The following is a 13,048-nucleotide window of genomic DNA, read 5'->3' as shown; positions in this document are numbered from 1 at the left end:
TCTGTAATAACATAACATCGTCTACAATATGTATTCTTTCCTATACCGGGATATTCGGTCTTCCTTGAGGAACCACTTGGAAAAAAATACATTAGAAGTGGTCGTACATGGATGAAGGCACTCCAACTCTGCTTGAAGCAAAAACTAGTGTGATCCTTTTCTTTTCCAAAAAGGCAAGCAAGGACGCATGCACAGTGCTGTGAATCGGGTGGGAGGGACGATGGAAATACTACCGAGTGTATATACTGGTACTTAAAACGAAAAAATAAAAATAAAAAGACAGAGAGAGAGAGAGAAAGAGAGAGAGTTGCTCTATTTCTATACTTTAAGACCCAACAAGCACCTCCATGATGTGATCCAGTTCTGTGAGGTCCATTTTGAAAGGCTGATTTGGAGTTACTGGCTGACTGCTGTACGGCGCCAGCGTCTTTAGGAGCTCGTCCGCCGAGACGGGCGCCATTTTGGAGGCGGCCCCTGCGGCCGACGTGCAGGGGTCAAAATCATACATGGACGTGTCAATGTCAGCGAACAGAATGTCATCCAGGGTCAAGTCTGTGAGGAAACCTGTGGAAGTCGTGATCTCGAAGTTGCCAGGGAGCGGCTCCATGAGTTTGGATTCGGCCGTTCTGCTCTCCGCGACGCCCTCGGGCTTGGGAACGCTGGACTCGCAGGGGTGGGCTTTAGAGTCACCGGCGGCTGATTCGGCTGCTACTGCTACTGCCTCTGCGGAGGTAGGTGCGGGACAGAGCTCCTCGATTTCATCCAAGGCTGAGGAGAAGCTGTCCTTGACTGGCTGGAGAGCAGGAGGTGGTAGTTTCGTCGGACCGTCGTGCTGGACGGTCGGGGAAGTGCAAAAAGTGTCGTCCTCGAGCAAAGAGGCCGGGGTGAGGCAGGACTCCAGGGGCGTAGTGCTTACCAAGTCAGTGGGGAGCAGGGACGGGGAGGCGAGGTGGCTGAAGGCCGGCTGGGCCTCGCGGAAGTTGTCGCTGAGAGGGTCGGCGGGCTGCGATGCGGTCACAAACACGGGCCTCAAGCTGCCTTCTTGTTTGAGTTCTTCCTGGATTCGCCTCAGCATGTTGTTAATTAAAACTGTCTTTTGCAAGCTTGGCTCGGTTAATGGCCTGTGGTTATAAAGTTTCATAAGGGAAATGTTGAAGATAGTCTGACGCTGTAAGGTGTACGACACCTTAGAGGGACCGTCAGTAGGAGACACCACTTTGCCTTCCAACCCATCTTCATGCTCGTCAAACTTCCGCTTTCCTCCTTTCCCCAACATATATCTGAAAGGAAGGAGAAGGCACTGATGAAGACAGCGAAGCTGAAATCTACTCTTCTTTTCCACCCAAGCAGTTACCCAATCGATCCCTGTGCCCCGTCCAGGTGTGGGCAGCCCGGACAAACCGTGCCCTCCTCGTCAGCCCAAACACACAGAGCTGCCTGCATAAAACTCACCCTTTGCTCGCAGTGGGGAAGCGGAAGCAACCTGAACTCCGTGCTCCGTCACTTTTAAGAGTGGCTATGCTGGCAAATCCTAAGCAGGAACTAGAACAGCACCTGGAAAACTCAAGCCCCTGTGTACCTGGTGGCAGGTTTCCCCCTGGCACATGTGATGAAGCGCATGGTCCCACATATCTGCAACCTACAGACTGTTAAACGCACCTTAGAATTTCCTGACTGCTGCAGGAGCACTGCTAGGCATAGAAACACGACACACTCTTCTTGCAAGTCATTTCTCTTTTTGTTTGAAGCTCTGTTCATGGGGGGAAGGGGAACGAGGCTCAAGCAATCATACACTGAGAGAGTCCTCAGTGAACAGAGAGACCTCAGTGAGGTCTGGAAAATGAGCTCCTCGGATAGGTGCATCTCTGACCTCATGGGTTTATTTAAATGATTGCATATGGCCTACATGACCGGAGCAGGAAACGCAGTTATTTCCCTCATCACAGAATTAGATAAATTACAGACAAAGAAGAAGAGCCGCCAGGTCAGTTAGCCCGATGGCCAAGTTAATTCTGTGCAAGCTCTGCTGCCGCAGTGGGGCACGTGGAATGAAGGCTGCATGGCGCAGGGCTCAGCGGGCACCGCCTGCTGCAGCGTGGGAGGGCTGTGCTGGTGGAGGCAGGAAACGCTGTCACACGACAGCTGAGATCCTCTCCTCGGCCCCTCCTTCACCACCTCCAGACGGGCTTCCCAGAGGCCCTGAATGGCTTCTCTTCTCTCAAACCGAAGCGCGTTCCATGCTCAGGATGGTGACAGGCATAGCCCCGTGTTGCGCATCTGAGCAGGGGGGGCCTGGAGAACCAGAAGCTTCATTATACAGCTGCCTCCCAGGTATCATACAGAGACACAACATGCCTTCCTTATTGGAGCACCATTCTCAGTTCCCCCAGCAGGACCCATGCCCACAAAGTGACTGAGCCTGGCGGGTGTGAGGCGTTTGGTCACCGCAACCCAGTCAGACAAACAGACAGCACTGCTAAGGACATGCAGACAGCCACAGGAACGTCTGCGGAGCGCTGAAAAGTGAAGAGCCCTCACAAAATGGGAGAGGCGGGAAGGGGCAAAAAAAAAGCGGGGTTTCGATGGAAAAAAGGAATGAGGTTCTGAAAGCATTTGCTGGATGCAAAATCCCAAATCAGATTGGGTGAAGTGAGCCTTTTCTGGTTAAAAATAAGTCCCGAATCCAGATCATTTTCTAGCATATTATGCAATTAAAAAAAGCAAGGCGGGGGGAGGGAGCAGCTCGGCGGAGCTGAGGAACAGGCAGGCTGCGATCCAAGCGCCTTGGCCAGCTCCCAGCAGTCCCCGCGCCTGGAATCTCGGGTGAGCAAAACCTCTGAAATGTAGCACTACTGCCCGGCTCTGGTTTTTCTCCGCTCCCTGCTGTCACTTCCATGGCCTACTCCAGAGCCACGCACGTGTGCTGGCGATGGTGGGGAGGATCTCCTGTTCAAACATTCACGGCCAACACGCCTCCTGTGACTTCCGACAAATTCGGCAAGAACGGGAGCTGGAGGCCAGCACGAATCCCAAGTCCTACCGGGCTCCAGCACACGCTAAAGGAGCTGTGGGTCACGAAGAGGGCCAGCAGCTTCCCACCCCTTCCTACTCTCTCCACCCCTGAAAAAAGACAGACTCTGTCCTACAGACATACCGACGTTCCATCCGCAACGTCCTATCTATTTAAAGAGAGATTTGTTAATGGCTCAGGGACTGTGAGAGTTTTGAAGCTTGTCAGGCTCCGCGAGGAATGTATAAAAATATTCGCTGCACAAAGCCAACCTTTTTCCCCCGGATAAAGAAAACACCATTGCGGTGGCCGCGCTCCGCTCCCTACGCTTGGTTACGAAATGGTATCACTGGGGACGTCGGCACACATCTCTGAAGAGCCCCAATGAGTCGGCTGCTGTTGCGCGTGCCTAAGATGGAGGTGCTGGTACAGCTGGACATTTTCTAAGCCGGCCAACAGCGATGGGATCATCATTAGTAAACACAACGATAAGCTCTCTACGACGTGTTCCAGGAAGCTCAGAAATGATTCAAGGTTTCCTGTACGTATGACTGTCACGCTTTCACATCTCACTCGATCTTCACGTAGCTTAGTTCAGAGCTTGTCCTTTGAAAAGACAAAACAGACCAGGAAAACTCAAAACTTAACCTCCTCGCTTTTCAGCGCAGTTTTCAATTCTCTTCTCCCCAGAAAAGCTATCTAAAAAACACTTAATTATTAAAGGCACAAAGCAGGACTGCAGCCCAAGCAGGAGGGTTTTATTCTCCCAAATGGGGGCTCAGACAAACACCACTACGCTCCCAGCTTTGTAGAGTTCTACTTTATTCCCTTCTTCTCCGGCATGCAAATGGGAGTTGTAAAAACATTTTCCTCCAGTTTCCATAAATCACTTTATTCACTCCAAACGAAGCAAGGAGGCCGTATTTTTTTCAGACCAAGTGATGCAGTTGGTAAGAACAGACACGCCTTGAGCCTTGCAAGCTTTTCTCTGGATCTCTGTAATTGTGCAGTTTCGGACTGCCTGTTTATTCTTTACAGTTCAAACCACCTCCTCCTACCAGCAGTTTCATGCCTACATTAGAGAGATCCCTTCTGTACATCTTAAGGCATCACACGCCATAAAAACAAGCTGCAAGCTCAAACATCTCCAACAAAACTCTCACTGCTAAACCTCTACAGCCAGAGCTCCTGCCAGGAGAATGAAGGCTCTGAACTTACAGAGCTGGCTGGGCAAAGACTGGGGTGAGAAGAGGCTGGCTTGCACCCTTCCAAGCATGGGAAGTCAGAGTCCTATGGAACAGGGTAGTTTTGAATGTTATTTGGGAATGTGGAACTCGAAAGCTGAAGAAAGGCCATGGAAAAAAATGAATTTATCCAGAGAAGGGGGGTGGGGAATGAGTTGGAGATTTTCCCCAACATTATCCACCAGTTGGCCCTAGAGTTGGAAGATCCAGACCCAAAAGCTGAACCATTGTTGCTGAGAAACATACAGTTTGCTTTTTTTCCCATTTAGGGTGATCGCACGTGCCTCAGAGCCAGAGAAATGCTAGCATTGTTTGGGAGCTGGCTTCTCTTAATTGAAAAACAAAAGTCATATATATATATATATTTTTCATTTGCGTGTCATTTAGTGTCCTTCCATTGGTGCGCTTCAGACTGAGCTGGGAGGAAATACAGTTGGGGCTCAGCAGAAGAGATCATCAGCTTGGATCGACCGCACAGAAAAAAGCTTGTGTGATGCCTGCCTGGTGACAGCCCTGGGCTCTGCAAGAAGAGGGTTGCACACATCGAGGCAGAGATGCTGCATACAGCAGTTTACACTATTAGTTCTTGTTACTGCTGGGCTGTTTCTAAAGAAGTCATTATTAATTGGGAATTTGGCACAGGGATGCACTGGATATATTGGAGAAAAACGAAGAAAAGAAAAAAGAAAAAGAAAAGAGAGAAAGGTGATTTGGTGATCATTAACGTTAACTCACAAAGGTTTTTAACAGCTTTGTTTGAAATGCCTCTCAAGGCTGACGGCTCTTCTTGGAAATCACTTCCACAGCCCACAAGAGCCCCGGCTCAGGGGCAGATGAGAAGGAAGACAAAGAAAGAGGAAATGGGCACCGAGAGACACGGAATCTTCAAGAAGTTGCTTTTCCACTCGCATTGGTGTCACCCCATCAGCCAGCCCAGAGGACAAGCAGGTGAATTTGGCAAGGCTCGCTGTTAGAACCAGCAGCACACTGCTCACAAAGGTGAGCACCCAACTGCAGAGCCCACAGGCAGCCAATCTCCCCTTGTCTGGAGCATGGAGCGTTATTTCCCTCTCCTCCATCCCTCGCTCCTCATCCTTGAGGGCTGCGTTGGCTGAGTCCTGGCCTGATGGTAGTCAATGAGAGTTTTGTTACAGCCTTCAGCAGGATCAGGATTTGGCACCGAGAGCTGCAGGACCGAAATAAAAAGGTCTTTTGTGCCAACTGGGTTGGACTGGCAAGATGAGGGCCGGCTCCTCAGTGCTAGCAGAGGTGTGCACGCCCCGCAGATATCACTGAGCTGCCCAGCCCAGCCTGAGGGAGTGCCTGAACCCACAGCCAGCTCCCATGGCTTCCAAGGATCCATTCCTGAGAGCTGGGGAGGCAGAGCAGTACCTCCACCCACCTCCCAGTCTCAATGGTGGTCTTTAAAACCTGGCACGGCAGCATCCCAGGGAGCTGTACAGCACGTACCATGCAGCAGCACACGGCTATGCTCAGTGTGCTGCAGCTGGCTCATACTTTGTGCACTGACACGGCTTTGGTGTGGGTGTTTTTTTTGTTTTGTTTTGTTTTTTGGGTTTTTTTTGCAAGGCTGCTTCTCAGGATCTGATGCAGATTTTACTTGTTTGAGTTGAATGCGCCTGCGCTGCCTGGCTGAAGGGAGGGCTCCTGACGAGTGCTGCTGGGTAAGGATCTGTTCTAACAGCAGAGGTGAGCAGAAGACACAAAGGCCAACCCTATGCGAGAGGTAGGGGGAAGAGAGACGTGCTGGGCTTTGTGCCCGTCCAGAACCATGCTCTCCCATCTGCGAGGGTTGTTTTCCCCAGCACTTACATTTTATATTAATTCTGGATGGGTTTTTGTTTTGTTTCTTGAACAGAGTGAGGTTTAATAAGCACTTACAAAACTCTCCTTCAGAGCTGCATTAAAAAATTGGCCTCCTGGGTAGCTCTATGCTTCCAGAGAGCACAGGGAATTGCTTTCATGTTCACAAGCCTTCAGCACATGGCCGCTGGTGCCAGCAGTAGCTGTCAGTGGCGGCTATTTCTCCCCTCTCCCTGCAGGCTCACATCAGCACCCACCCACCCTGGAAGGCTGCGGCAGGGCGACAGGCCTTTCCAGGCTCAGGCTGAACTGGAAATAAGGGCAGCAACGGTGGGCAACACTCAGAGGTTGGTCTAAGAACCATTCAGCACGCGGAAAGCTGGCACAGGGCAGCAGAAGCTTGGATGCTCGTGTTCCTGCAGCGCAGCCCCTCTGCGGTTTGACTTGGGTGCTGGTAGCCCAGAGCCCCCCAGGCCCTGAAGGAACATCCACGTTCGTCAGAAAGTAAGGTGAAGCCTTCCCTAGCAAATAAGCAATGCAATTATAAAGGCAGTCAATAGCGTAACGCCAGCCAACGTGTTCCAGCGATATTTTGAAACTGTAATCTGATCCTACTGTTTCCATCCTCGTGCCTTGCCTGCTCTCCCTTGTTGCATACTGTACTATTTGAGGCCCAGAGGGCAGAGCAAGCTCTGGCTGTTTGTTAATGATCAGAAACTGCATTTTGAGCACAGCTCTCCGTGCGCCGCCCACACGACTTTCTTGATAGTTTGTGAAGCTCTCAGCTTGCCCAGGCTCTGTTAGAAGGCTCTCTGGGAAACAAAAGCGAGCAAAACAACCAGAAACACAACTTGCAAGCACCACTTCTGCCTTCGCTTTCCAGCTCGTTTCTACCAGTGCTAAAAAAATAAATAAATAAATAAATGCAAAGCCGCAGTCTAAGGCAACCTCCAACTCTGCAGTGTTAAGCCTCGCAGGAAACATATGCTTCTATTAAATTGGAAACAGTTTCTAATGCTGTCAGTTTGCTAAATGTAACATGTTCTCTTGGAAGGAGCCGAGCGGTTCCCATGTTTTTGACTAACTGCACGCACCGAGCGGAGCGCGGCCGATAAAGCTGCAATAAATATAAGGCTCCAATAAATATAGCTTAGGATAAATTACTGCCTCATTAAGTAATTGTTTGGAAAAAGGAGAGCAGGTTTTCTAGATTATAGCCATGTTATTAAGGGTGTTTATAATATTAAGAATTCTATCGGGGTAGCAGAACTTAATACAAGTTTAAATCAGACGGGCACTTGTTAGCTCGTTAAGCCATTAAAATCTGCCCTGGCAGAAGCAGGAGGGGAACAAGACGATGCAGGTTAGCTGGGAGCACTGCAGCCCAGCTATGAGCAAAGAGGACAGCTTGTTTCAGCACAGGGAGCAGGTAGAGCTGCTAGGCAGCATTCTGAGGCTAGAAAACCTTTGCCCAAAACAACCCTTATTCACGTAAGGCGGTGGCGTTTACTGGAAAAAGGGATTGCCCAGCAGAAGACGCATCTATTGCGAATGTCTCACACCAGCTTGACGAGGGCCTTGGTGGCAGATTGCCACTGGGAGCCATTGCTCTAGGGGTGATCACAGGGCACGATGCCCTCTGTGCAAACCCCGTATTCAGCCCCTCACCCCCCAGGACAGGATTTGCTGCGGCCCCATGTTTTGCAGAGCCACCCCATTGAGCCCGGCCAAGGTTCTTCTCAAATTCAGGCTCCACGTGGCAGCCCTAAGGAAGCCGCCAGGCCTGCCAAGCACAAATCAAGTCATACAGCACTGGGTGCATGCAGGCTGAGCGGCTCTGTCTGCTGCCAGTGTCAAAAGCTGAAGGATTAGGATCTGCATAACACACCTGGGCATCAGTAGTAGGAAATGAGAGCCACGGTAAATAAAACCAGGCACTACGTTAGGCCAGCTTCTCAGACTCTACTACGGGATGAGCTGATGATTCAGTAGGCTCTGCTTGCAGTCACCTGAAAAGCACTCGAGCGCTTCCAGGCACAGGCCAAGCAGCTCCCCCAGCTCCGTGCTGCTCCTGGCACTGGGGCCCCCCGCCCGGCAGCTGCCAGTCCCACTGGCACGCCGCTGAGTGCGGGAGAAGCGGGGCCTGCATCTCGTGGAGCAGCAGTGAAGATGGCTGTGTGCCGCCCTGCGGCCTGGCTCAGCCACAAGCCAGCCACCTTCCTCCTCTTCCTACTCCGGAGCCTGCAGGGCAGAGCGAGAGCGTGGCTGGGAAGAGGCTCCTTGTAAATCATATTTGAAACAACCTGAAAGAGCCGCTGCGGCCACCAGAAAGTGACACAGATTAACAAACGCACGCTCCCTTTTCCCTGCTAAGATTACAAGACACGATGCTACCGGTCAGTCTCTAAGGGAGAAGGATGAAACAGCACAACCAACACATCCCTCCTCCTCAGCAACGCCACTGGAAGCAATAGATCACGGTGATGCTGTGCTGCACGCCACAAGACATCTCTATTGGCACACACCATGGGCTAGCCAGTATTTTTTTGTGCGCTGTAGACCCATCTCTGCTGGCTGCGTAACATTCCCATAAAGGTTAACGGGAGCTGTGTGCGCATCCAAGAGGGACCAGACTCCTTTGTGGATAATAAGGGAGTTTTCCACGTGTATTTATAATTGCTTGGTTAGAGTGTATCACAGTGTCTTTTCCCCACAGATAGCTTGTTTTTCCCCCTCGTCCTCGGCCCTTCATCAACGCACGGGGGAAAAAAATATCCACACTGCTGCAGAAAGAACCGAACGGTTTGCCAAAAAGTAGGTTATTGCTCTGAAAACAGTGCTGAATAAATTATCACAGTCAAACTGAAAAGCAGCGAACCGGGGGGAGGGAGGGGAAGAGCAAAAACCTCCAAAGAAACGTGTGCTGCAAAATGCAAAGCACATCCCAGCAATGACAAGTCATTTTAGTTCCTGCAGGTTTCATTTTGTTAATTCGTTTCTTGCTACTGAAAGTTAAAAGAGGCAAAACCCAAAGATTAGAACAGAAGGCATTTCCCTGGCACTCCATAAAGCAGCTATGCTGCACTCGAGTTGCTTTCAACGCTGTTGCTTCAATAAAGGAACGCAGCCCTGCAGACAGTGAATTCAGTGACAAGTGCTTGCTGGCCCCCAGTTCTCTTGCAGGGAGGCGGTAAAACTGCAGGACGTTTCTCCACCAATGAGAACAACAACAACAAAGTTAAAGTTTGACATGAAAGTTTGCTAAGACAGCGCTCAGCGATGTTATCACGTTGTCTCACCCGTGGCCTTTCAGCCCGGCACGCTGCAGCGCTCGCGTTTGTTGAAACGTTTTCATGTCTGCCCAAGGAGCCCTCTGAGAGCTGATAAAGGGAACTTTGGCCAGCCTTGAACTGCTCTCAACGTGCAGAAGCCACGGCCAGAGAGGAAAGGGATTTCATTTTTCACAGCACCTGTTGGATTGCACGATGAAAACGAGTGCACCGAAGCGGTGCCATTCCAAATAGCTCCCGCGCAATCCACAGTGCTTTAAGTAACGCAGAAGTTCTCAAATAAATCATTTTAACTAATACAGGGATGCTTTTCTAACAGCATATTTTAACCGTGTACGTACTCAGTCTGTACTTTGAAGCATGCTTCTCATAGGTCACTCAGTGCCGAATGAAAACCTGATTCCCATTCTGGGAATCGGGAGAGGAAAATACAGAAGGAGATGGGGAAACTGAAACTGAGAGTCTTGAACCTCATTTTGTATTTGACCAGAGCAGCCCATTCACCTCCCCGAAGAGGTTATGATGCTAGTTTTCCCCACAATTAAACGAGCAGACAAAACACACACACGACACAGATGTATGACGTGAGTTGCACCGGCAAGGAGAAGCAGGGCAGCAAGAGGAAGCTCAGTGCTGTGCGACACAGGCATGCACACCAACAACTTGGTAGTGCCTCTGCTCCTTTGTGAGCCGTTTGTGTAATGCCTCGGTTAGGGGAGGAGAGGAGAAGGGCTGCTCCGAAGAGCCAGATGGAGCAGGAGGGTGAAAGAGAGCACGTGCTCAAGCACAGGAGGGGAACCCAAACGAGTTATCAGGCCGCTGGGACAGCCAGCATGAAAGTTGCCCCGGTCAAAATCCCTCCGCTGGCAGCAGTGTGAGTCACTACTCCTGCACGGGGATGGGCACATGGAGCGACCGGCAGCACGTCGTGCTATGGGCAGAGCTCACACGCAGACAGCTCTCTCTCACTGGCACACACGGACACTGGCACGCGGAGATAAAGCAAAGCGTTACCACTAGCTGAAAAAACACTGTGGTTTGTGCATGCACGCCCGCCTCCTATCTTGATGAAGTGTCTTTTAAAAAATATGCAAACGATATGCGTGCACGTGTACCTATTAAAGCACTTTCTTCCCCTGGTGAAAGGCTGCCTGTAAAAACACACCAAGAGTAAAGGGTTTGTGGAGGCGCCGGAAGATGATGGTGTATTTCTGAATTAGGTTTTAAAACTTCATTTTGCAGCTACCTGAAGTGCAGACAAAGCTGCCTTTAGGCATCTGAAACTAGTCAGACCTGCTGTAGCAGTTGTACAGTTTGCTTCAAATATGCCCTCCACTCTCCTTTCCACCTCCACCCCAACATATATCCGCATAGTTTACCTCCAATCATGGGCGGTTCTTTCTATAGCACGGCTCGCTCGCCCTCACCGCCCGCCTGGCACGACAGGAGGTTTTAAAGGACTGAAGTTACAGGCAGCTCTGCAGGGAACCTCAGGGACTGCTGAGGAAGGAGCTGATAATTGTTGTATTTCCATCGGAGGTGAGCGTGGCTCCAGAGGCACAGAGTTTCTGGGGGAGATCAGGGAGTGAGAGAACAGCTTTACTCATTGCACATCACCCAAGCCAGCTTTTGGGCCAATTTATGTCCTTACAACTAGTCAGGGTTCCTTTGAAAAAGGAACTTCTTTCTTCTGCTACTTCCATATACCGCCCAGTTTTAAAAATAACATGAAAGAAAACAACCCACATTTGCACTTTTCTTTTTTGTGTTCTTAACATACTGGAACACATTTTTATTCGAACTTCCCTGGAAGCAGAAGCTGTCAGATGAAATCTAATACGTCTTACCAATGTGAAAGCAAGGTAAACAAGCTTTGGCTCCTGATAATCACACAAACTGAGACTCGTGCCATTCAACGCCGCTTCAAATTCAATTCCAGTGTGATTTTAATAAGAAATTCCTCAGTAGGCCCACCACTTGTCAAACACCGACTGGGTCATATAGGTTGGCAACTTCAGATGCGGTAGCATCATAGAATGGCTTGTGTTGGAAGGGACCCCAAGGGTCAAGTTCCAAGCTCTCTGCCACAGGTGGGGCCATCAAGCTCCAGATCTGGTACCAGACCAGGTTGCCCAGTGTCCCATCCAACCTGGCCTTGAACACCTCCAGGGATGGAGCATCCACAGCCAATTGAGAGCAGCACTGCAGAGAAGGACTTCGGGGTTCTGGTGGTTGAAAAGTACAACGTCACACGGCAAGACCAGCCGTTACGTACCATAAGGGCAGAGGAGTGAATGTGGACCTTCACTGGGGGATAACAGCTGGAACTCACCTAACACAGGGCCCCATAATGCACAGCTCCTCTGACATGCTGGGCTGCTGTCTCCCTTGTGCTAGCCAAGCCCTGGCCCCAGTGAAGGGACAAGCAGGAGGCAAAAACCTCACTCCCTTGTGGCTCTGTGCCTCCTCCAGGCCTCTCCAGCACCTTGCTCCTCAGCACTGCTTCCAGCCACTCTTGCTAAGTCTTCAGGAGTGCCCGCTCTGTACCATGGTGGAGGCCATCCCAGCTCTCCCTGGGAAATGCCCTCGAAGCGGCTGTTCCCCAGGCAGGAGTTCCCCCTCGAGCTGGAGGAATCTCCCAGCCACGCTGGGAGCTGGCGCACACCTTCACAGCTCCTCCCGTCCTCCTCGTGGTGATAGAGCATCTGACAAGCACACGGCAGCCGATTCTGCCAGTCTCTGCGTGATTTCTATTCCATGCAGTGGCAGCAGGGAGGGCACAGCCCCTGCCACCTCCCAGCCACACGTCTGCTTTCAGCTTTCTGCTCCACTCCAGGGCACCCAACGGCACAGATAGTGCTGCATTTACAAGGTTTGCTTTCCCTGCTTGTGTTCAACAGTCAGCTTTGTTGTTTTATTCTTTTATTTTATTTTTTTTTAGTGTTTGCACTGGTAATGCTGAACAAACCAAAAAAAACCTGAAGCCTCCACTCCAGCAAACACAAGGACTGACTTTGTTTGTAAAAGAATTAAAGAACTACCACGTGTCGGAGGGTCCCTCTCCACGTACAGAAAGCAGGCACTTCTTCAAGGCTGCACAGCCCTTGAGACCGACAGAGATCGAGAGGCAGCCAACTGCACTGCCAGGCCCTGAAGGAAGTCAGCGCTGCTCTCAGCTCGGCCAATTCCACCTGCTCCACGCAGTTCATTAGCAGGGGGTTCACCCACGCTGAAGGTCTGAGCCGCCAGCCTGCCTCCATTTAAACTGGACCTTGCTCCCTCCTTCGGTGAGCTCCTGATCTTTGGACCTGGGAGCTGGGAGCCGCCGTTGCTGGCACTGATTGGTGCGTGTGCGTGCTGAGGAGCTGCTGCAACCGGAGCCGGCTCCTCCTGAGCCGCCTGCGCACAGCCAGCTTGGGAGAAGGTGCATCTCTGCTGCCTTACAAAAAGCAGATCACCAGCAAACTACTTACGCTTCCAAAGCACCGCCTTCCCCCCCGCTTGACAGGTTACACTTTAAGATGTTACATAAAAGCAGAAATAGTCACAAGTATTTTGGATCACCTGCCCGGTGCGAGCGCTCGTGGAGAAGAACTGTGCCAGGAGTGTTTTACATCAGCGTGAAAGAAGTCAGAGTTCCTGAATGCAGAATATCGAATTTGAGGGCTTCCTTGGTAGTA

At 50.8% G+C, this 13,048-nt stretch overlaps 1 protein-coding gene across 1 annotated transcript; it reads right to left on the bottom strand.

Moving 5' to 3' along the window:
- On the bottom strand, positions 1–3,612 carry SERTAD2 (SERTA domain containing 2). Its single transcript, XM_019612546.2, has 2 exons — positions 3,283–3,612; positions 1–1,280 (listed from the first exon to the last, which is right to left on the bottom strand). Exons 1-2 carry the CDS (start codon positions 3,309–3,311, stop codon positions 326–328), a joined length of 984 nt encoding a protein of 327 aa, XP_019468091.2. The 5' UTR covers positions 3,312–3,612; the 3' UTR covers positions 1–325.
- Positions 3,613–13,048: the final 9,436 nt, after the last annotated feature.

This window comes from Meleagris gallopavo, chromosome 2, assembly GCF_000146605.3.
Source record: "Meleagris gallopavo isolate NT-WF06-2002-E0010 breed Aviagen turkey brand Nicholas breeding stock chromosome 2, Turkey_5.1, whole genome shotgun sequence".
Classification (NCBI taxonomy): Eukaryota; Metazoa; Chordata; class Aves; order Galliformes; family Phasianidae; genus Meleagris; species Meleagris gallopavo.
The sequence above is the reverse complement of the archived record's forward strand: the minus strand, read 5'-3'. Positions and strand labels throughout refer to the sequence as shown.

Bases quoted from the DNA above. Each gene is read 5' to 3' on its own strand.
- SERTAD2 (XM_019612546.2), bottom strand. From the start codon at position 3,311: ATGGTGTTTTCTTTATCCGGGGGAAAAAG. The intron at 1,281-3,282 runs GTTGGCTTTGTG...CCTTCCTTTCAG, and splicing joins TCTTTATCCGGGGGAAAAAG to ATATATGTTGGGGAAAGGAG.